This window comes from Peromyscus eremicus, chromosome 18 (assembly GCF_949786415.1).
Source record: "Peromyscus eremicus chromosome 18, PerEre_H2_v1, whole genome shotgun sequence".
In the NCBI taxonomy this organism is placed as follows: domain Eukaryota; kingdom Metazoa; phylum Chordata; class Mammalia; order Rodentia; family Cricetidae; genus Peromyscus; species Peromyscus eremicus.
The window spans coordinates 6,763,276-6,785,891 of NC_081434.1; the positions used below are offsets into that span (position 1 = coordinate 6,763,276).

The 22,616-nt window shown below is 35.2% G+C and overlaps 1 protein-coding gene across 8 annotated transcripts in view; it reads left to right on the plus strand.

Annotated features, from left to right (window-relative positions):
• Usp15 (ubiquitin specific peptidase 15) overlaps positions 1–22,616 on the plus strand; it is a 95,834-nt gene that overhangs the window by 41,613 nt on the left and 31,605 nt on the right. For 3 of the 8 annotated variants that reach the window (XR_009375130.1, XR_009375129.1, XM_059245661.1), the window contains one exon: positions 17,754–17,898. Coding sequence is in view for 5 of the 8 variants with exons in the window: in XM_059245661.1 (XP_059101644.1) it covers positions 17,754–17,898 (145 nt within the window). In the remaining 3 variants the exon portion in view is untranslated. Of the gene's footprint in view, positions 59–11,158; positions 11,246–17,313; positions 17,515–17,753; positions 17,899–22,616 lie in introns of those variants that run through there. The other 5 variants (XR_009375128.1, XM_059245659.1, XM_059245665.1 and 2 more) reach the window with 4 other exon arrangements.

Sequence of the window (22,616 nt, forward strand, 5' to 3'; positions counted from 1 at the left end):
TAGTGATAGAACAAAAAAATGAAGACGGGACGTGGCCAAGGGGTCCTTCTGCTCCTAAGTAAGTGCTTCTCTTGTGCTCTGTTGCATGATGTTGACACTTGGACACTTTGGATACTGAAGTCCAAAAGTAGAGCAAACGGAACTGTATGTTGCAAGAATACATATATCCTTTATCTTTTCTACTTTATTCTTGGAGAAGTTTTCTGAGTTTACACTTAGATTCATATGGTACAAATTTAAAACCTTCAAAGTCAAATTGCTTATAGAATAAGTGATAGTGTAAATAAATGTTGCGTTGTTTAATATAGTCAGGTCCTTAAGCATTTTGTTTCATTTTCTTGAAGTATTTTTGTGATGTTTTTGAAGTACACCTATTAATGAAATGCTTCTTTTATGAAAGATAGTCTGATGTGAGAGTAGTATTTCCATTATACAAATGTCTCAGAATTTAAGTGACTAAGTAGATGTAGCGTCTAGAGTATTAAGAGTTGCTTTTGATGATGAAGGAAGAAAGAGTTGAGAATCTTTTTCAAAATTACAAGATCTACACTGCATTATCAAAAACACTTAAACCTATTTATATCACAATACATAAACTTCAAGTCTCTGAGAAGTAATACATGTGTCTATAGTTGTAATATTTCCATAGCCTAAAGAGACCCTTTATGTCACACCAAGGTTCCTTCTGCAAATCCTTGTGCTAAATAAGTGAGATAAATGAAAACTATAGAGAGCTTCATACCTACTCACGTTTGATTGATGCCACATAAGTTGGAGGGAAATGTAATTTTCTGTAACTCTGAATTTCAGGTTCTCTGATGGATTGTAGATCTGAATTTTGAAAAACTTCAGAATAATGATTTGTAATTAAATTACTAATGTATTAGGTGAGCGGACATGGCAAATTTGTAAAAGCAAACAGCCTTGCTACTTGCTTAGAAATTTTCTTCCCAAGGAAGAAAGTGCATTTTTGATCTTAAGTGAAGTTTTTTTATTGTGTTTTTTGTCTACTTTCTTGTGAGTTGGTGCCTAAATATATTAATTACCTAGTGGTGTGTATTGCTCAGTGCCCTGCTTAGTTGGACATACAGATAGAATTTAGAGTAAAGCCAATGTTTTTGTGGGAAGAAGTAAAAGCATGTGAGTTGAATCATGGATCTCTTAACAGGTAGACTTGGAAATTGTAGACTTCTTGTGAATATTCACTTTAGTGTTTGGTCAAAACCACTGCTTTTGTTTTTCTTACTTATGTTTAGATTACTTTACACTTATTGAATTGTGAAACAATTTTTGAAGTAAAATTGACTGAATTCCATATTCAAATATCATGAGCTCTAAAGTATGAGAAGCCTTTTCTGTATAAAATTACTGACCTCCCCTGACTGTCTCCTCTTCCTGTACCTTCTTTTTTTTTGAAAACAAGGTATTGCCTAAGCTGACCTTGAAAACCTGAGCTCAGGTAATGCTCTTGTCTCAGCTTCCCAATTAGTTGGGACTACATGTTATAGACCACATTCAGTCCAGATCAGTTTTCCCCTTAATTATTTTAATTTGTTCAGATAGCTAAAGTACCTAATACACCATACTGACCTACTAACTTGGTGAATGAAGGTGTAATACATGGGTACAGCTAGAGTATCCACCAGTTTAGCAAGGTTGCCAACAAAAGAAGTTTACGTATCATTCAATGTAAAACATACACCAGATGTATCGTATATGGTCAAATGACATTTTACCAAATATAAAACATTTGATATTTTCACTTGTGTATGAAAAGAATCCTATAAAAGTAATGATAAAAGAAAATTTTCCTAGTTTAAGAAAGCCTATGTGACCAAAATCAGCAGTAAATAACGTATTTCATTGTAAAATTTAAACATACTTCAATTAAGACAGAAGATAAATTCACTATTGACACATAATATGGAAGGGCCTTGTAACACTAATGATCAGATAATCTACATAAAAATCTAAATGGGAAGAACCCACCAAATGGTTGTTCAGTGCTAAATGATCTGCCCTGAAAACAACTATTAAAAAAATGACATATGGAATACATGTATATACATATATATACATACACACATATATATGTACACACACATACATATATATACATACACACACATATATACACACACATATATATATATATATATATATGAATTAGTGGAAGATGAGGCCATGAGTTTAAAGGAAAATAGAGCGGTATATGTGAAGGCTTGAAGGGGGGAAATAGAAGGGGAAAATGTTGTAATTACATGATACATGATAATCTCAAAAAAAAAATCTACATCAACAAACTGCTGAAAGCTGTGGAAACTGAGCAGATTGGCAATAGACCTTTTCTATGCCTAGGGGTCAGTGATCTTTTCTTAGTAGGATAACTGATAGAGACCTTCAGTTTTGTGGATCAGGTGATCTGCAGCTGTGCTGATGTGGCATGCAAGCAGCAGCCTTAACATTGTTAGCACAGAGGTATAATTATATTGCAGTAAAGTTTTTTTTATAGATAGCTAAAAGCTTATATTTATTTTATGAGCTATATATCTGTGAGCTCTGGTATATACTAATACTAAACTGTAGAAAATAAAACAGCATAAATGTAAGTAAGGATGCCTAAATTTGTTTAGTAGATAACTGAGAATTAGTACAATGCTAAGTAAAAGACTTAATGTCACACTAGCCAGAACAAAACAGAAGGCAATGGCCTGTGACAAACGAGTGAGGTGAGAAAGACATGTTTAACTCAGGATGTGTGGTGCATGGTAGTGTGTTACCTCCTGGCAGTTAGGTTGTTTGAACATCTGGATATTGTTCTTTCTGGAGAATAATCTGCAATATAATAATATAATATAATGGATTTAGATGATGAATGCATTTATTAGACCTGTAGCGGGCAAGAGTAGAAGAATAGCAGGTAAGTAACATCATCCAATTGGACATAATGACATCCAGCAGAAATGAGTAGGGCAACCAGTTGTTCTGAAACAGTCTGCTGGAGTTCGCTATAGAGAGGTTTTCAGACGGGGCCGAGCATCTCTGTGGATGAGCTTACCGGTTCTCATTCCTGCCACAGGCATCTTTATGCCAGAGGCTGCAATTGTAACCCCTGTTGGAAATGTTTTCCTTCCAGTTGTGTTCAGAAGTGCAATGTTTTTACTACCCTTAGCTGTTTCCTTTCTCCTTTTTTGCTGTGACAGAGGCAGAGGGCCAGCCTGACCCATGACAGGGTGTTTTAGAGATGCTTGAACAAACATACCTATCTAAGACAAGGAGGTCTCCTTACTTCCAAAGACTGCTTTCAACAAACTCGTGTAACTGTGTGCGAGTTTAGTTTATAATACAGATGAGCAGTCGGGTTTGGTTTGCTTTGGTTTGGTTTACAGTCTGGGGTTCTTGTAGGGGTGGCTTAGGGTTTTCTTGGTCTGGTAAAACACCATGACCAAAAGCAACTTGAGGAGGAACTCAAAAAAGGAACCAGGAGGCAAGAACTGGAACAGAAGCCGTGGAGAGATGCTGTTCACTGACGTGCCTGGCAAGGCTTGTTCAGCCTTCTCTCTTATGCTGTCTGTGACCACCTGCTCAGGGGTACCTTTGTCCCCAGGAAACAGGGCCTGCCCACATCAGTCATGAGTACAATACAGGTTTGCCTGTAGGCCAGTTTTCCCAGGCCCATTTTGATCATATGGAAACCATTAACATTTATGTTAAACCATAAATTTTAGGGGCCACTTAAAGAAATGTTAAATATTATAAATATTAAGGAATAAATATAATTTTACTTAAAACATTTAAATATATTTTAATTTAGGAAAGCAACCTAAAATCTGTTAGAAATCTGAAAATCTAAGAACCACTCAAAAGCTATTCAATTAAATTTTCCTGCTAAATACCAACATACAATTTGATGTTTTAACTTATACACACACAATATATATATTTAAAGCATTCTATGCTTATTAGTTGCTTTAGAACTTGCATGAATAATCCAGTTTTGAGTATCCAATTTCTTACACTTCACAAAACAATCTTTTCCAGTTTTACCTTTAAAAGGTTTTCGTCTCTAAATTTGATATTTTTACTTTTCTCTGCTTTGCAAAGACAAGAGCATTAGTGATCCTAAATGATTGGAAATGCATGGATAGCCAAGTCTATGTTACCTTAAAATAAGAAATGTTAAAGTAAAATAATTGTGGAAGCCTGGGGGTTCCTAAAAAGAAAACTACATCAATAAGTTAACTCTTGCTTAACAACAACAAAAATACAATGGAAGTTAATTCTTCATTCCTGAGCTGTGGCTCTGGATTGTGAGCTCACTAGTTTCTGACTATATTGCACTATTGTACTTTTTTTCTCTGTTGTTTCGTTTAGGTGTAATAATTTAAAGCATTTTTAAATAATTGCAGTTACATAACAAGAAAACTAAATTGGTTTTTTGGAATACTAAAAATTGCCTTTTGTGAAGATAATATTAGAATTTAATTCATTCATTTTCATTGTTACTACATAATGCTAATAAAAGGACATGTGAGAAGATGCTTGGTGGAAAGAGGTTGAAAGCCGTTGATGGTTCTGTTTCCATGGACAAGTAAAAAGTAAACACCAGAGGAATTTATCATCAACTGGTTAAAGCATGTGTGACTGAAAGATATACAATGCCAGTAATTCTTTCATGTTGTGACTGATTTGCCTGCATGTTCATTGTATGCATCACGAGTGTGCCTGGTACCTGCAGAGGACAAAAGAAAGCATTAGATCCCCTTGGAACGAAAGTTATGCATGGTTGTGAACCCTCATGTGGATGTTAGGAACTGAGCCCAGGTCCTGCAAGACTAACAAGTGTTTTTAAGCTGAGCCATCATTCCGTGCCAATAATTCTTACTCTTGCATTGTTTCCTGCGCTGTGTGATGCTCTTATTAACAGAATTCTAAATTGACAACTAAAACTATAAAGCATAAACTTAATCACATAATAAACTTACTACAACCAGTGTTGTAGTATTTTTACAGAATTCTGCAAGAAAAGAAGAAATATTCTGAGTAATACAATTGCCTATCACTTTTTTGGGAGGATATATATTAAGCATGTAGGTGACTGGTAATTGCTTCTGTTTTTCTACACCAGCTGTCTCAAGCACTTCTTTGAACATTTTTAGAGAATAAACACCATTATAGAGCCAAAAGAATAAATAGATAAAGAACTAGGGCGTAGACTTAACTGGGTTAAAATTAAGGACCTATTAGGAAACTTATCACACAATAATGTACCCATTTTATTTTAACAATTAAATTGTACTGGGATCTCTACATTTGTTACATTTTCCTTCACGTAGTTTTTATAAAGAAGCAGCTATGGAATGGCTTTTGCTCAGACTTCTAATATGTAAGATGAGAAAACAACCAAACCAAAAATGTGTTGGAAATGACTTATAAAAGAAGCCAGAGTTTGAGCATGATAAGAACTGTGGATTTGGATAATAAATTATCTTTAACTCTTTTGAGTACCTACTACCCCTTCTTGGCTAGTAGGAGGCACACAGCAAAAATGTTTCTGAATAGAAGTAATCACAAAGTAAAAACATTTAATATTTGAAGAGATTCAAGTTTTCCTTTAAGAACTTGTTTTAGAAAAATTGGTAGAAATATAAAGAGTTTATGATTGGTGTTATTTTTTGTTTGACTAACTTTGTCATTAGATTTCATAAAGTTAGGATGACTGTTTTGCTTTGGCAAAGTTAGCTACATTTTAGCTGTTGAGCATTGTGGTGTTAGATTTTAATGTATGTTAAATATTTAGTTAATTCAACAAGAACAAGTTGATAAGTTATATTTTCCTCATGAAGAAGGTCAACTTTGTACTGAACTATACACATTTAATTGAAATATCACATTGGACATAAAATTCAGACTCTACAAACATTGGAGTGTTGAATAAGGTTTATTCAAACCACTGAAGCTAAATTGACATCTTACCTATCTGAATTTTCAAAGAGAAGAATGCACTGCCTTATACCTAGTCTACACTGACCAAAATTAGTTTACCGCTAGGGAAATGGTTTGATCTCTAGTCAGTCGATATGTAGTGTTCCAAACATTTCCTTTCTCTTCTGTAGAAAGCCATTAGAAAACGAAGAGTGTAATTTTCAAATTAGATCGTAAGTGAGAGCTAAGTGTCACTGGTCACCTTCAGTAAACTAGTTGACTTATAAATAATGTGGCATTAACTCTAAATCTTAGCTAGAATGAGCTATGTGAAATATGGTTCAGAAGTTTTCAGAAGACATGAATTGTATTCATTTATCAGTAATTCTTTATCTGTTGTCTACATGCATCACTCTTGCTCTAATTTCCTTGGTATTTAAGGAAGACATTTACCTATGTTTTTGTATCAATGCATCCTAGACTTTTCTTTGCTTTCCTTTTTCCTATGCATATAGTAGGTACTAATTTATTTCCCTTCTAATGTCATTTTCTCGTGAACATAAGAAAATCCACCACATTAGAGAATAAACCATTGATTTCCTCCAATGCTTCTTTGAGTTTTTTTCTTTTTTTGGTTTCTTGTTTTGGTGTAGTACCATCACCCCTGCCTGCATTCTAGACAGGTAGCTTTTTCCAAAACTGTCCTTAGTACCATTCCCAATTTAATAAAGTCCTAATTTCTCTGGGGAGAATCATTCACTTGTAATGTATGAGATTCTCCCTGGCTTCACTGAGTCTATGCAGCAGCTATACTATGTCTTAAATATATTAATAATCCTTAGAATATAAAGATCTTCTTTCATCCATAATAGGCACCCAAAGTCAGGAAACAGTTCACAGATGCTGTATTAATATCAGCTTTCTCTTAACGCAAGCCAATGTTAATAAACATCTGTTCTTCCTGAATATCGTACATGACACCACATCAGTTTGAACCAGATATTTGTTCTCTATTTTGCATACTTAAATATATACATTTCTTGTATTGGTTTTACCAGGTTCCATTCCAGGCTCCCAATTCCTCAGTCAACTTTTCTCATCTAACTAGCACATCTCACAGCTACCACCTGTGAAACGGTGTTTCCTAAGCAGTGCTATTAGTATCCTGTTAGTCTTCAAAGTTTCCAGCCACCCCTTTTGAGGCAGGGTTTCTCTGTGTGGCCCTGGCTGTCCTGGAACTCACTTGGTAGCCCAGGCTGGCCTCAAACTCACAGAGATCCACCTGCCTCTGCCTCTCAGGTACTGGGATTAAAGGCATGCACCACCACCGCCTGGTTCCAAGAACTTCTTTTTATGTGGGTTTTATCAGTTTATCGTAATACATTGAAATGTAAAATATTTGTGAGTAATAATATTTAACAATTACATTTTAGCATCAGTAACATTTTTATAAAGTTAACTATTTTAAAAATGAAGGCTTTCACAAAGTAGCATTAAAATACTTTTGCTAGGCAAACAAAAGAAAAACACATAAAACCACAAAAACATTTAAAATAGAAACAATAATATACTAGCAAAATATCAATAAGACAAAAAAAAAAAGCCAAAACAAAACCAAATGAGGCCAAAAAAAAAAAAAAGTCTACAAAAATACCATTATGTTCATTTTCTGTTGGCCATCTACTGCTGGGCATGGCACCTAACCTGAAGTGTGCTTAATGTACTCAGACTATCTGGTTAAGTGGTGACAGCGACTGTCAGACTTCTGCATGTAGTTCACTATGATGGACTGGATGAAGTGCATGGGAGAATTCAGCTTTGAATAGGCATGTAGTTGGAAGGAACTTCAGATGAATCAAAACTTAACACAGGGTATAAGTTTCAAAAGATTGATTGCAAAATGGAGATCTGAAGAATATCAATGACTTGTAGCCTTACACTAAAATCTATATTTAACTGTGCATAATGAATGGTCAATTGAAAAATATTCACTGAGTTATACAGACCTTCAGAACACTGATATGTTTCATAATATAACTTTCTTGTAAACTCACAATTTAAAAAATCATTTTTTTGAGAAAAGTCTGAACTTAACATTGTGGTTGAAAAGTCAGCGTTCACAGAGATTTTACTTGGAAGTTCAGATTTTGTCACCATTGGTAATATTTTCACTTGTCAGACTTCTACCTGTTTTTAAGAAAATGTCTCCTAGGTCTTCACAGCTCAGGAGCTACAAGTCATTCAGTTCTTTACACACAAACTCGAGAGAGTGATGCTGAGTGACAGGTTACACTTGCAGTTCAGATTAGCGTTCACATTAGCTTTTTGGCTTCCGAGTGGAGCGCGTCTGCTGCATGCGGCCTTCTGGTTGGCCAGACAGTATTGATGAGAAGCGGAGTGTGCTGCAGAGGTAGTGGCAGCTAGGAGTGCTCGTCTTCTCTTCCATACCCATACCCATACCTCCCTCTTCAGTCCTCCTCAGCTTCTTGTAACTCCAGTGTCAAGGGATCTGACATGCTTGGCTTCTGCTTCCTTCCACTGCACCTGCAGTCTCGTGCACATACCTATACACACATCCACATACCTAGACATCATTAAAAATAAATTTTGAAGGGTTTTTAAGAGTCAAGGTTTAATACAATTTTGATTTGCTTTGTCAAGATGATGTTCTTACGTGAAATTGTTTTTCTCTCTTAGATTGTAGTAGTGTTCTTTGATCTATGTACATGTGCCAGTAGTTTGACCTAACCTTGACTTTGAATATCCAGAAAAAGCTACCAAATGACATTTTAATACTGTCTCAGTATTAAGAAAATAATTTAAACCTCACAGATGCCATGAAAGGGTCTCTGTCCTTGGTTCCCTGCATCCGTGGACAATATTTTTTGACCTGCTTCTTAAATACAGACGTGTTCACTCCGCTTTCTTAGTTTTCACCCTTTATTGAATCTACCCTTTGTCAGCTTGATAGTTTTCTAATCTATGTTCTGTTCATTACTGTATTTCTCTTCCCCCAGTAAGTAATCTTACTGGAATATAAATCTGATTGTGTCGATGGTCCTTATTAAAATCTGTAATATGTTCCATCAGTTGGGTGAAATTCTGATTCCTTCATAGGACACAAAAGGCTGTTTATTATCATACATATCTTACTGCAGTCTCTTCTTACCACTCTATACGTCCTATTCACCCAGGGTCAATTGACTGTTAATTCTCCAAACACAATTGTTTCTATAGTCCCACACATTTGCATATACTGTTCTTTGTACCTTAAATATTCGTAACTCCTACGTATACCTCTTACTGCATATCATTTTTTAAGCTACTTCCTGTCCCACTTAGAGAATTCTGTATTAGAAGTTGTTAAAGCACTTAGTACTGATGTCATTCTTCCCCTCTAGACTGCAGACCTGCTTGAGATCAGGAACTTTTTATAATCTTTTTATAATCTCAGATGCCCTAAAAATGAAGCATATAAGAATTGTTTAATTCATGTTGAGTGGTTGAGTGAACTTTATAGAAATTACTATGAAAATGCAAATTAACTCTATGATATTTTTTCCTCTTTTGATATAACCTATAAGTTCAGTTACTCCTCAATAGTAAAAGCTCTAGACAGTTAGGAAACACATGTGTAAATATATGTCTCTGCTTGATTAAATGAAGTATATTTTTATTTCCATACTTTAACTGAAAGTAAAGTAGAAGGGATTTCTGGAAAATTGTGCTGAATCAAGTTTTGAAAAATTAATATATTCAATTCATTGCTGCAACTCAAATTCTAACCCTATTAGATTTTTCCCCTACTTAAAAATTCTTATAGTGGCCAGTATAGTGGTATATACTGTACCTTCAACTCAGAACTTGGGAGGCAGAGACAGGTGGATCTCTGAGCTTGAGGGCAGCCTAGTAGAGGCTCTGTATTGAGACCCTATCTCAAAAACAAACAAACTTTAATTATCAAAAGGCAAAAGAGTTCTTTTTATTAATGTTTGAAGAGTACTAGGTAAAAATATTAGCAGCATTCAAGCTTTAAAGTGTGTCCTTGACTGTATGTGCTCTTAAAACTTAGCTGATTATATTTCTATTTTAGCTTAGTACAATACAGTCCTGTGAAATACTTCCCTGTGAAGAGGCTCCTGTTGGGAAGGTATCTGACTTCAGGAACCCATCAATATGCAGTTTTCAGTAGTAAAAAGAACCTTTTTCACAAAGAAAGGCAGTTCTTACTAGGATTTTTTTTAACGTTTGAACTTCAGAAGTCTAATTTTTCTTATATTTAAGAAATTTTATTGTCCGGCACTTATTTCATGTGTGTATATAAAGATTAAATGCAAATTACTTGAAGCAAATTTTATAGATTATATTGTCCTGCCTGTTGACCAAGTCTCTGTCGTTTAGCACCCAAGTGGAGGAGATTAATTTTTAAAAGCTCGTGCATCACTTTGGGCCTCGTTTAGTTTACTGTGACTGAGTTGGCACAGCTCAGCTTTCCCAGCCCTCATCTAGATAGTCGATAGGAAATGTAATGCTTACAGAACTCAAGAAAATTGAATCTTTGAGACGCCTTTATGTACTTTATTTCTTTGTAATAGATTTATTGATTTTTCTGTCCACCTTTAACATTTACTATCTAAAAGCCAGCCATTCATGGTAGAAATTTCCCCACCCTGAAAGATTCTGAATTAATGAAGTGTGTATCATATAGTCATCTATATGGTCTTCAGTTTTTCCAGAGACACTTTTGGCCAAATACTGTTTTTGGGGATTATGTTTGGACTTTTCTTTTGTTCTTCTTTCCCCACTGACTTCAAGATTGATGAATGGTTAACTTCCTCTGAGCCCTGTGTCAGTACTGTGTGTAACTACAGTGTCCTGGTGCCTACTAAGGAAGTGAAGGAGCCTCACTCCGCTAAAAGTACAGAAAATTATTGTAAAATACTAGTAATTGTTACCCTGAGAAGTGAATATATTGAGTTAGTGGATTTATAAGAATAATAGCAAGTTTTATAATTTTATAAATATTGCTTGAAAAAGTTCCCTTGTGTACTATTGTACTTCAAAGGAAAAACATATTGAAAATTAAAAACCAAATATATATAATTGTTTTGACCATAAAACCTGTTTTCCAGCATTCATTTATTACAAACATTGTCATCTGTTTCTTTTCTTTATTTCATAATTTTGTAATTCTTCATTTTTTATCTAATTTGACATTTTCATATTTTTAAAGGTCCCCAGGTGCATCCAATTTTTCAGCTTTACCAAAGATCTCTCCTTCATCTCTGTCAAATAATTATAACAACATCAACAGCAGAAAGTAAGCACTGCATCTTAAACTCTTTCTCTGACTGGTTGGCCCTGTTAAGGTTGCAAATTTAGGGTAAAAGTCTTCATGAATCAAAATGTGCTTTCTCTTAAATCACTGGTCAGTTCTTCCAAGAATCACTTCACTAGAAATAAAACACATTTTAAAAACTACTTGATTTAATACAGGATAGTATATGAGTTGGCTGAAAAATAGAGCTTTCAGAATTTTATATTCTAAAATTTAGATTCTAATTACTGAGATTTTCATAGGACTTTGTTACAACTCAAGTTGATAGGACGAATACAAATCTCATGTGTCACCTTGGTCTGATAGTCACCCATATAAATCACCCACCCATGTGTCAGTGATTCTTAGCTGGAGAGCAGAGCCTACAGAAAAAGCAGTTTTTCTTAATAGTTTCTTTTCTCCATAATACATGATATTTAAAATTATGTAGTTTGTGAAAATGTGTGCTTAACTGCTTTTTTAAGAAGCTGAAAGTCACCTGGGCCCTTCCTATAGCATCTGACTCTGGCTGTGCTGCCTGGACAGTCACACTCCTGTGGAGTCCACTCTCCCTTCCACCTGCAGTGGGTTTCAGGGTGAAATCAGGTCACCAGGCTTATCTGCCAAGCATTTTCCCTGCTGAACTATCTCACTAGCAAAACATGCCATTTTTATCTTAGTGAAAAAGTAAAAAGAAAACCATTTTCATTGTAATTTGCTCAATCAGTGTATGAGAACTTTTATCCAAATAGATTATCCATCTTTATTAATGAGTATGATATGTACCTTGTGGTTATGTGTTACTTTCACAGTTCAGATGGCTTACACATTAGTGCACTTCACAAATGGCATCTAATTTATAAATTTATAAATTTGAAAACACTAAAGGTGTTTTTTAAATAATCATAAATCATAATTACGTTTATGAGTAATTACATTTATGAGTTTAATTTCCTTGTTAAAATCCTCATGTTTTGTAGGAACTTGGTAAAGTGACCCTGACACATCTAGATTTTAAGTGATGATAATAGCTAAGATCATTTTAAAGGGGAAAAATAATGAGAAAGGTTAGTTCAGTAACACTACAAAAATAGAAAATGTAAACAGCACAATTTCATCCAGGACTACACATGTAGTCAGACAACCAGAACGTCTTTATATGTAAAAGAATTTGATGTCATCACAAAACATTCTAAGCAATGAAAAATGTTTCAGTTATTCAAGAAATGCCATCCAAAAGGTATTCTAGCTTTCTGCATGGTTTTTCTTTAGAACCTTCAATCCAAGATTATTGTCAAGCATTTAAAAGAAGGTAAAGAAATTAAGAAAAATAAAAACACTTTAAAAAAAAAAAAGGATAGATATCAAATTCATAAAGGTTAGAGATTTCCTGAAACAGAAAACTAAATAATATAACTAGGTAATAAAAGGAATTGAGTATAAATATTTTACATGTCAAGCTCCCCACTAATTAGTTTTGTAAGTTACAGCCATAAGAAATTAAACTATGATATCTATTCGTGTAAGGCTTTCTTCTGAGTAGCTGTAATAGTGACACATTTCTTTAGTAATAAGTTTCCCAATTCAGATCAAGCAAGCTTAAAACATCTTCATTTCATAATTCATAAGAATTATATATACTATATGTTAGTATTACACTGTAGTATAATAGTAAAGCATGAAGGTGTGACTATCCAGATGTTATATTGCTTTCTCTTCCACATAAAAATACATACCAGCAGGAAGAGCTTCTCAAGAAAGAAATATTTTATAACCCAGTTTGTATTTTACAAGTATTTTCATTTATCAAAATTACTTTTTGTAGGGGATAAAATTTTATGTTTGTACCAGTTGCATGCAGATGGCTCCCACATCTTCTATAAAACTGTGCCCTTATATTCATTTTTAAAGCAGTTTTAACATGTCTAACAAGTATTGACTATGGACTGTATTTTGACTGGAGTCATTGTGTTGGTATATGTGGTTTCTTGTTTCTCTGTTTTTGTCTTATTTTCTCCCTTCATATTTAAAAAAAAAAAATCATAGTGTGCTCTAGTCTCAACCACTGAAAAGAGAAACTCCTGAGGGAAACTGGAGATTATTTTAGGGACTTATGGTAGGAACTCCCTCCTGAGGAACTGCTGTGAACATTTGTGAGCTTGAAAGTAAGTCCTATGTATGTATGACTTCCCTTTCTGAGTAATGAACAGAAGTAATTTAGGGAGCCTTGTTTTGTTTTAATTTTTAAAACTTGAGTTAATATTTGACATAAGGTTTGTTTCTTCAGTTTCACTTGACTTGTGGAAATCTATAGTAGGCAAAGACTAGATGGAAATAGTGTAGTTTCACTACAAGTCGGTCTACAAGATAGAGACCTCTCTAGGGAGTGGAGTATCAAATTTCATGTATGTGGACGTGGTCTGCAGAATTAAATAGTATATTAAAATTTGTGATTATACTGCAGACTTAATTATATATTAAGAACAGAAGATACACAGGATTATATGAAACATATTTACAAGTCCAAGACTAAAATTATTATAAACTGATACTTCACTAAGAGGTAAAGTTTCATTTCCAGAGATAACAGTTTTATTATAACTGTGATAAAGTGCACTCACAATTTAAGTTTAATAAAATGTTTTTATTTAAAAAACTGTGAAGTCTGTTTTTAGAATACAGTTCATTTACCCTGTACAGTAATGTTACTTCTTTGGTCGTAAAATATTTTTGCCTCAATTACAATTAATGAACATTTTTTAAATATGCTAATTTTTTAACTGTTAATGGTTTCATTACCTTTATTTTTCTGCCTTATTGTATTTGATAATATTACTAACATTGCTATTAAAGCTATTTTAATGATCTAGGTTTTAACATTCCTTATCAAAGTAGATGTTTTGTTAATTTGTCTGTTTCTTTTGAAATTAAAATGATACCTTGTATGAGATTAAGTCATAGCAATAACCGTAGACATTGTGATCTTCTAGAATTTGCCATCTGTTTTTGCTGAATGACCAAGGTGAACACGTTTTTGTTAACTGTGAAGTGAGCATGATTACATACATGTTTATGATGTCAGACACCAATACTAATTGAAAAGTCAATCGGAAAGTTAAAAAGTCAGATGTACAAAACTTTCTGTTTTCACATATCGCCATTAAAGAGGATTTACAATACAGTATTAACTCAGTACAGTATTAAAATTCCTACTAATGCTTCTGTAAACTTAATCTTTCAAAATAGTATTTAAAGATGATGGCTACCTTCCAATCGTTAGCAAAAAAGAGAAGCAGAAGCTTCCATGGGGCCTAGGAAAGCTTTTCAAGTTTGCAAGTATTCTGTTGGGTATGCAGACGGCTGCTAGCTTCTGTACTGACCAGGACAAGTCCTCTGTGCAGTTAAAATGCATAACATGGATCAGCATTGTGCATGTAGACTGTCTTAATCTTTGGGTAAGCATTATACTGATCCTGCATTTAAACCAAAGTATAGACACCTCTGAAGAGATTCAGGTTTTTTAAAACAACCAGAAAACTGCTTTGCATATAAGGTTTTCCCATTTCAGAGTAAGTAAAAAGTCTAGTGCATTTTGAAACAATCTGTTTTACTTTTAGCATAAGACCTTGGTTTTCATTCATGTTTGTCCTAATGAATTAAAAACATTCCAGCATCTATTTATGTTACATGTAAGGAAAGACAGCTGAATATATACTTCAGGGATAAGCATGTAAATGTGCTTTAATTGGTGTGTGTGTGTGTGTGTGTGTGTGTGTGTGTGTGTGTGTGTGTGTGTTTGTACATGCACGCACATGAGCACTCATGAGTATGTAATAAGGGTACTTTGATCTTTTACTCTGGCTACTTAAATTTCACAGCCAGGGTGTATCTGTTTTTTTCTACTCTATCGTGTGTAGAAATGTCTAAGAAATAAACCTTTTTAAAAACTGTATAGGAGATCTTGATTTTAATTACATTCTGAGTGATGATACATTAAATTCCTAACAGGTACTTGGTAAGTTTTTACTTACTAGGACTATAAAACAAAAGAAAATATAAGTTAGATGGCTAGTAATTTAAAAAAGAAACTTGAATTCTGTTTATCTATTTGTAATTAAATTCAAAGCAAAACCATAAGTCCAGTGTTTGTGAGTTTTATTTCATCAAGGTTCTATTTCTCTGGGCCTTGCTATTTTCATTTAATCTTAGAGTAGATTCTTTTTGGAAAACCAGGGAGTTGATATTTTTGTTGTTGCTAAGAGGGGGGGTGTATTTTTTTTTAAGCACTAAAAATAGTCATAGTCTGATGAGACACACTTACGAGAAATCTAAAGGCGAGTTTTATGGGATTGTATTAGAGTGGAAGAGAAAACAAGAGGGTAACCAAGCTGAAAGTCTCAGCTTCATCTGTGGGGATGGAACTGGGTAAGGGGAGAGAGAAGTGTGCTTGTCTGAGTTAGAGGTAAGTCTGCAAATGAGAGGTATGGAGTCCTTCCGGAAAAAATGAGGTTCCCTGACTGCTGGCGCAAATGTGCTTAGGAGTTAGGATAGTATCAAAAGAGAGAGAGAATATGACAGGTCGGAGAGCGGACAGGCTTGGCAGTGACGATCTATAAGCAACTGCATCAAAGCAGGTCCTCTGGTGTCCATAGGACTGTCTGATTAGAGAAAAGAATCATGTCAATATGTCTTCAGACACAATAGCTTTCCTGAGGCATGGCCTTCCTCTTCAAGTGGTAGGAAGGGGCAGTGACTTTTGTAATCCTGTAACCTTCATTAGGCAATGGCTTTCACCCTTCCATTACATGCTGGCCTGTAACACAGTTCCTCATGTTGTACTGAACCCCCCCCAACCCTAAAATTATTTTCATTGCTATTTCATACCTGTAATTTTGCTACTGTTATGAATCGTAATGTAAATGTTTTTTGGAAATTGAAGTTTGTCAAAGGGATCATGACCCACAGGTTGAGAACCACTGTTTAGAGTGTTGTCTCCACTCAGGGCCTGAGATAAAACACTCAGGGCCTGAGATGATCACATTCTGTTGACCAAATTCACTAACAACGTCGATTTCAAGATAAGTAAAGAAAAAGATTTTAAATAAAAATAGCTGTACTTTACAAGGAAGAAGAAACTTTCCTATAATGTGCCATAGCCAAGCTCTAAGTGGTGTTTCTAAACCTAAAGACAAGAACTGGGATATTTTCCCTTCTTAAAAATTAGTATATTAACCATGAAAGTGCTGCTAAAGCTGGCCGTGAGTGAAAGGATCTGCCCCTGATGACCCCTGGGCCTCTTGATGTCTGATAAGTTCCCTAACAGTTGTGTCTACTCTTGGGTCGTTTTATGACTCCTGTTGTCTGTTTGGTATGGTGTGCATATGTTTATAAAAACCTTTGTAGACGAAGCAGTGCTGTAGTTCACATAAACCATTCTAATCTAGCGGGAGTGTAATGTATAGAATAACAGAATGGAGTATTTGAAATTATGAGGAAATTAAATATCAGGAATCAATTATAGCCAGTCAGTCTTTATTATTTGAGTTACTGATTTATTGTGTTTATTTGTAAAACTACATTTTATTTTATACCATCATTTACTTTTATCCCATGACCTTGATTTGCATCCAGGTTCATCCTAATGAGCAAAAAGGACTGAAAATAAGATTTTTTGAACTGTTTCCAAAGTACTCTTATAAATATTCTTATAAAATAGCTACCCTATAAAAATTAAGAATTCATCTTTCTCATAAACTTACATAAAAATAACAGATTTAACTTATTGACTTCTTAATTCTAAAATTATTCTGATTTCCTAAATTATAGAGGTTTTTTAACATTTATTATACTGGTCAATTTTTTTTGTTTGTTTTGTTTATAAAGTTAAAGTGCAATATTGCAGCAGCTAGAAGAAAAAAGGCAAGTGGTAATGCTTGGATCTCCTAGCACACGCTCCTTTCTGATTCCTGATGAGAGGCCGTTCTCTGCATTTCAGTACTAGATTTGCTAGTCTAGCTTAGAAGCTATAAATAGAATCTTGAGCGCATCTCAACAGTGATGTCACAGTGGCCTTGGGCCTCGCAGTGTTCATCTGTAACTAAAGCCCAAATCTTCTGGGTCCTGAAGTTCTCATCTTACCATAGAAGGCTAACTTAAAGAGACATTAATGAGATGATTTATTGCTGCGGGTGGTGTTTAAAATCTGAATGTTTTAATTTTGATGGAGCAGTGCAGAGTGGAGCGAGCCATGACACTGCTCCCGTTAATCCAGGGTAGACCTACAGGACAGTGGGTTTTAGTGAGTGATGTGGCTCCTGATATGGTGCTTTGTTGCTTGGATAAAGAATGCCTTAATTATTAAAGAGGTTACTTTGAAAGTGGTATCTCAAAATGTACCGGTTGAGTGTTCAGTAAAATATACTTAATGATTAACCAAATATTTCATGCATATGCTTAAAGTACTCTTTATTGTGATGCAATTGGCTACATTTTTATAATTTTTTTCTTCCAGTGTGAAAAACTCAAATTACTGTCTCCCATCATATACTGCTTATAAGAACTATGATTATTCAGAACCTGGAAGAAACAATGAACAGCCAGGCCTCTGTGGCTTAAGTAACTTGGGAAATACGTGTTTCATGAACTCAGCTATTCAGGTAGGTCTTTCCTAACAGAATGAAACTCGTGTTTCATGGGATTCATTACTACAAAAAGAGTAGAGTTGTTCTGTCTTTATTGTTTTCATAGGTAAGAATATTACATGTTTTGACAAGTTGTAATTCATGGGCTATTTAAGCATGCACTTGTGGCTCATGCTGCTGGTGGTAGGATGGTACCCTGCCTCCCAGTTAGGTAGCATGGTTCATTGCTGTAGTCAGACTAAATGGTACTTCATGCAAGACATAGAATCCAAGCAGGAAATTCAAATTCCCAAAGTAGAAGCAGATAGTGGCATCTCCCCTTTATTCAGTAGAGGTCTGTTGCTTTAAAGGATAAATTCTTAAAAGTTTAATGAAGGCTTGACATTTAAAAGTAGAGAAACTTATTCTTCCTTTCCCATACACGTTTTAACTCCTTTCTCGTCAAGAGCTTTTGGCTTGGGTGTACAAGAAAGAGATGATTACTGCCTCCTTGTCCATTTCTTTCCATGGAACTTTACTTTTCTTTCTCTTACCTTCTGTTCATTTTTCATATTTGTTAAATATGTCTTTAATCTGAAGTAATGAAGTATATATTGAAGTAACTATCATATATATAAGTTAGAGCAGGTTACTTCATTCCTTTTTTTGTTTGTTTGTTTGTTTGGTTGGTTGGTTGGTTGGTTGGTTGGTTTTTTTGAGGCAGGGTTTTACTGTGTAGCCATGGGTGTCCTGGAACTCACTCTGTAGACTAAGCTGTCCCCGAACCCATAGAGGACCACTTGCCTCTGCCTCCCTAGTGCTGGAGTTAAAGGCATGAGCCATCACCTGCTGGCACTTAATTCTCTTTTTATAAATAAAAGTTTTGTGTTTTAAAAGCCCAAAGAATGGGAAGACTATTCTTGATATTTTAACTTAATGACATTTTGTATTTTCTGTGAATTATTAATTTTGAATCTATTATTTTTCTGTTCCTATTTTAAAATTCAATCTCCTCTACACAGGAGATAACCTCCAAAGATAAGTACAAAGTATGGACTGGTGAAAATACAAGTCTTTGAGAGGAAATGACGACACTTTGCCATCTAGTATTTTAAGTGTCTATAAAGTACCTTGTCATTGATCCAAATGAATCATAACTTAACCTTTCTTTTTGTAGCTTCTTGGCCAGTTAAGTTCAGCTGAACTCTCTAGACCAGGGATCAGGGAACATCGTCAAATGCTGACTTAGGAAACTCTTCCTGAGTCCTGTGTGCGCGCTGGGCTGATAGGCAAGCAAGCCATTGCACCTGCAAACTAAATCTGAGGCTGGCTGCCTTGGTCAGCTAGGACTGGGGTCCGTTCATCTGATAGCAGTTAATTGGTAAACCCCGATTGTTTCTCTTAACATCGTTCAGTCTGACCGTGATGATGATAGTTTGTAATCTTTCAATAGCGATCATGAAGATCTTCAGTGATAATTTCAGCAACAACTGTGTGAATAGTGGATATTATTTCATACTTGTATATTTTAATTGAAAACTATACTTTCTCCAAAACAAAGCTCTCTAAAATAAGCTAGAAAGGAGGGGGGGATCATGTTATTTTCTTTAGTCTCATGAGTATTGGTGTTTTGCCTGCTTGTATGTCTGTGTATCATGTTCCTGCCTGGTGCCCACTAGAAAAAGGCATCGGATCCCCTAGGACTGGAAGAGCAGCCAGTGCTTTTCACTGAACCATGGCTCCAGCCCCAATTACTGTATTTTATTTTTTGGTTGTGAACCTAGCCTTTAATGGCTGAGCCATCTCTCCAGCCCTATTTTTTAAGATGAAGGCAGAATCTCGAAGGTAGGCCTTCGGTTTGTCCTTTTCAGAGTTCCTCGGTGTTTTGTTTTGTTTTGTTTCATTGTAAAATTGAAGCCCACTCATGAGCTTCCAAACATTTTAACATTCCTACTAATGATGAATTTTAATGTAATGTCTTCTAGTAATTCAATAATCTTAAAAAAAAAAAAAAGTGAGTGGTCATTTCATTATATAAAATGGTATAACTATTAATATTCTACAGAAGTGTGTGAAAGTTACACTTCGTTATGAGAATGGGTTATCTTTAGCAGGGACACACTTGATCACCAATGCCAAACAACAGTCTGCTCCAAATTACTAAGTTCAGTGACTCGGGCCCTTCTACAAAACCTGGAAAGCCAAGCTGTTAGCCAGGGACGGCCCTTTGCACAGGAGGCATTCCCCTCTAGACACTGAGTAGGAGTGTTTTCACTTTGTCCTCTCTTTGCATTGGAGCCAAGGACAAGTCTGCTCTTTTAGAGACAGGATGGTGAGGAAGGAGAACCTGGGGTCCCAGACAAGTGATTTGAGGAAGCACTGGATCTGCAGTATAGTTGTGAGAATTTAATATTTACAACTCGAGAAAAAATGGTTCTCTAACGGGGTGTCCCACAGCGTGTGACTTTACTAACGGGTTTCTTGTTGTGAAAACATGGCTTCACCTTAGCTGAGGAAAAAGAGTGTAACTGTCTGTTCTTCATTCTTTCTGTTAATGGAAAACTTCTCTAGAATCAGTGTTTTTATTAACTGATGCAGACTCAAATGTTTTGTCTAGTCTTAACTCATGTCATAATATGACAATGATACATGGTTATAGATCGTAGAGACATTATTTTAAGGAATCACAAATTAGTGCATCAGATTCTAAAATACAGACTTTGTGCATTACATGAAAAATACCATTTTATATAAAAGATTTGAACATCCATGGATATTTAAGAACTGGTGTGTACTTATTGAGTGATACCATAATGGTTACATCTCTATTAACAGCAGTTTTTTTTTTTTTTTTTTTTTTTGTTTTTCGAGACAGGGTTTCTCTATGTAGCTTTGCGCCTTTCCTGGAACTCGCTTTGGAGACCAGGCTGGCCTCGAACTCACAGAGATCCGCCTGGCTCTGCCTCCCGAGTGCTGGGATTAAAGGCGTGCGCCACCACCGCCCGGCATTAACAGCAGTTTTTAATTACTTTAATGTAGGAAAACTTTGCCTCTAAATTTTTTCACATTAATTATGTGTGTGTGCACATGTGAAGATGAGAGAATGTCAGAGTCAGTTCTCTCCTTCAACCATATGGATTCCAGGGATCAAACCGAAGTCGTCAGGCTTGGCAGCAGGTACTTTCACTTGCTCGGCCATCTCATCAGCCCCCATTCTGTTATCTATATTGGGAACTAGAGAATTTATACCTATAAAAATCAAATGAACAAAAACTGGTTCCAGCCTTTCCTCTGTTAATAGAACTCATATGCTTAATTATAGAAATGTCATTTAAGCTAAATACTTTTACCAAACGCATTCCAACATCAACACAGATTTCAGGAAGATTTAAGTTTCAGGCTTAGATTCTCTTTCCTGGATCTTGCTCTGTAGACCAGACTGGCCTCAAAATCACAGAGGTCCGCCTGGCTCTGCCTCCCAAGTGCTGGGATTAAAAGTATGTGTTACCACTGTCCAGCTCTCTTTTCTTCTAAAATAAATTATAGTTACATCATTTCTCCCCTTTCTTCCTCCAAGTTCCTCCCGTGTTGCAACCCCCATTCCCTCTGAAATTATAGCCTGTGTCTCTGTTACTGTTAGTGAATTATGTGTGTATGTAAGCAGGTATGTACATACAACCTGCTCAGTCCATCCAGTCTTACTTGTTTGTGTAGATTTCAGGGCCAACCAATTGGGAGCTCATCCTTGAATAAGAAGGCTATTTTCCCACTTTCCTCATTTCTTAGTTGCTTGTAACTCTTTATCTAGGAGTGGGGTCCCATGAAATTTCCCCCTGCCATGCTAGGGTGTCTATTGGTCATTGTTCAAATCATATTTAAGCAGCTGTGTTGTTGAGGTGTCATGGATAAAGCTTGCCTGTCATTTCTGGGAGACATGATCTCAGCAGATTCCAAGGTTCTCTGCTCTCAGAATCTTCCTGCCCCCTCTTCCACACAGCCCTATGTTCTCATTGCATATTGGTATTCTCAAATAATCACTATAAAATGTAGATTTAGATTGGTAAATTCTCGAAGGATGAAAACCACACTAAGTCCATCATACTTTGTCTTTTGCCAATTTCTTTTAACTGGATGCATTTAAATTACAATTCAGGCTATGCTTGTTGGCAGTTTTTTCTTTTAATCACCTGCCTCTCTCCCTCTCCCCTCTTTGTTCTTGAGACCATCTTTCTTTTTTGTTTATAACAAGAAATATTTTGTGATTGTGCTTTTTACACATAATCAGCTGAGTTCAGTATTATTTATGTATGTAGAAACCATTTACTAAATAATATGAATCACTTTTTTACAGTGACTTATAAACTAAGTTTGGAGTAGGAAAAAGGTTAATGAATTGACTACTAGACCCACTGTTCGGTGAATAATATCTACAAATAAATTACTAGCTCTTAAATAAACTCATAGTGAGACATTAACAGTCAGAGATTGAGTTGTGTCTTCAAATAATAGTAACAAGTATTGTCTGTGTGCTCCGAGTTATTTTTCATATGATTTCATTTTCTTTGCTTCCTCTTCATAGGAGTCAGTCAGTTAGGCTAGGAATCTCTGTTTGACTACTAAGGAAATAGAGACAGGGAAGTTTACATGACTGAGATACATAAATAAGTGAGTCGAACTGAGTTGTTAGTCAGAATATTCTGAATAACCTGTTTGTTTGTTTTCAAAAGTGTGCTATAATCAGAAACTGGAGAAAT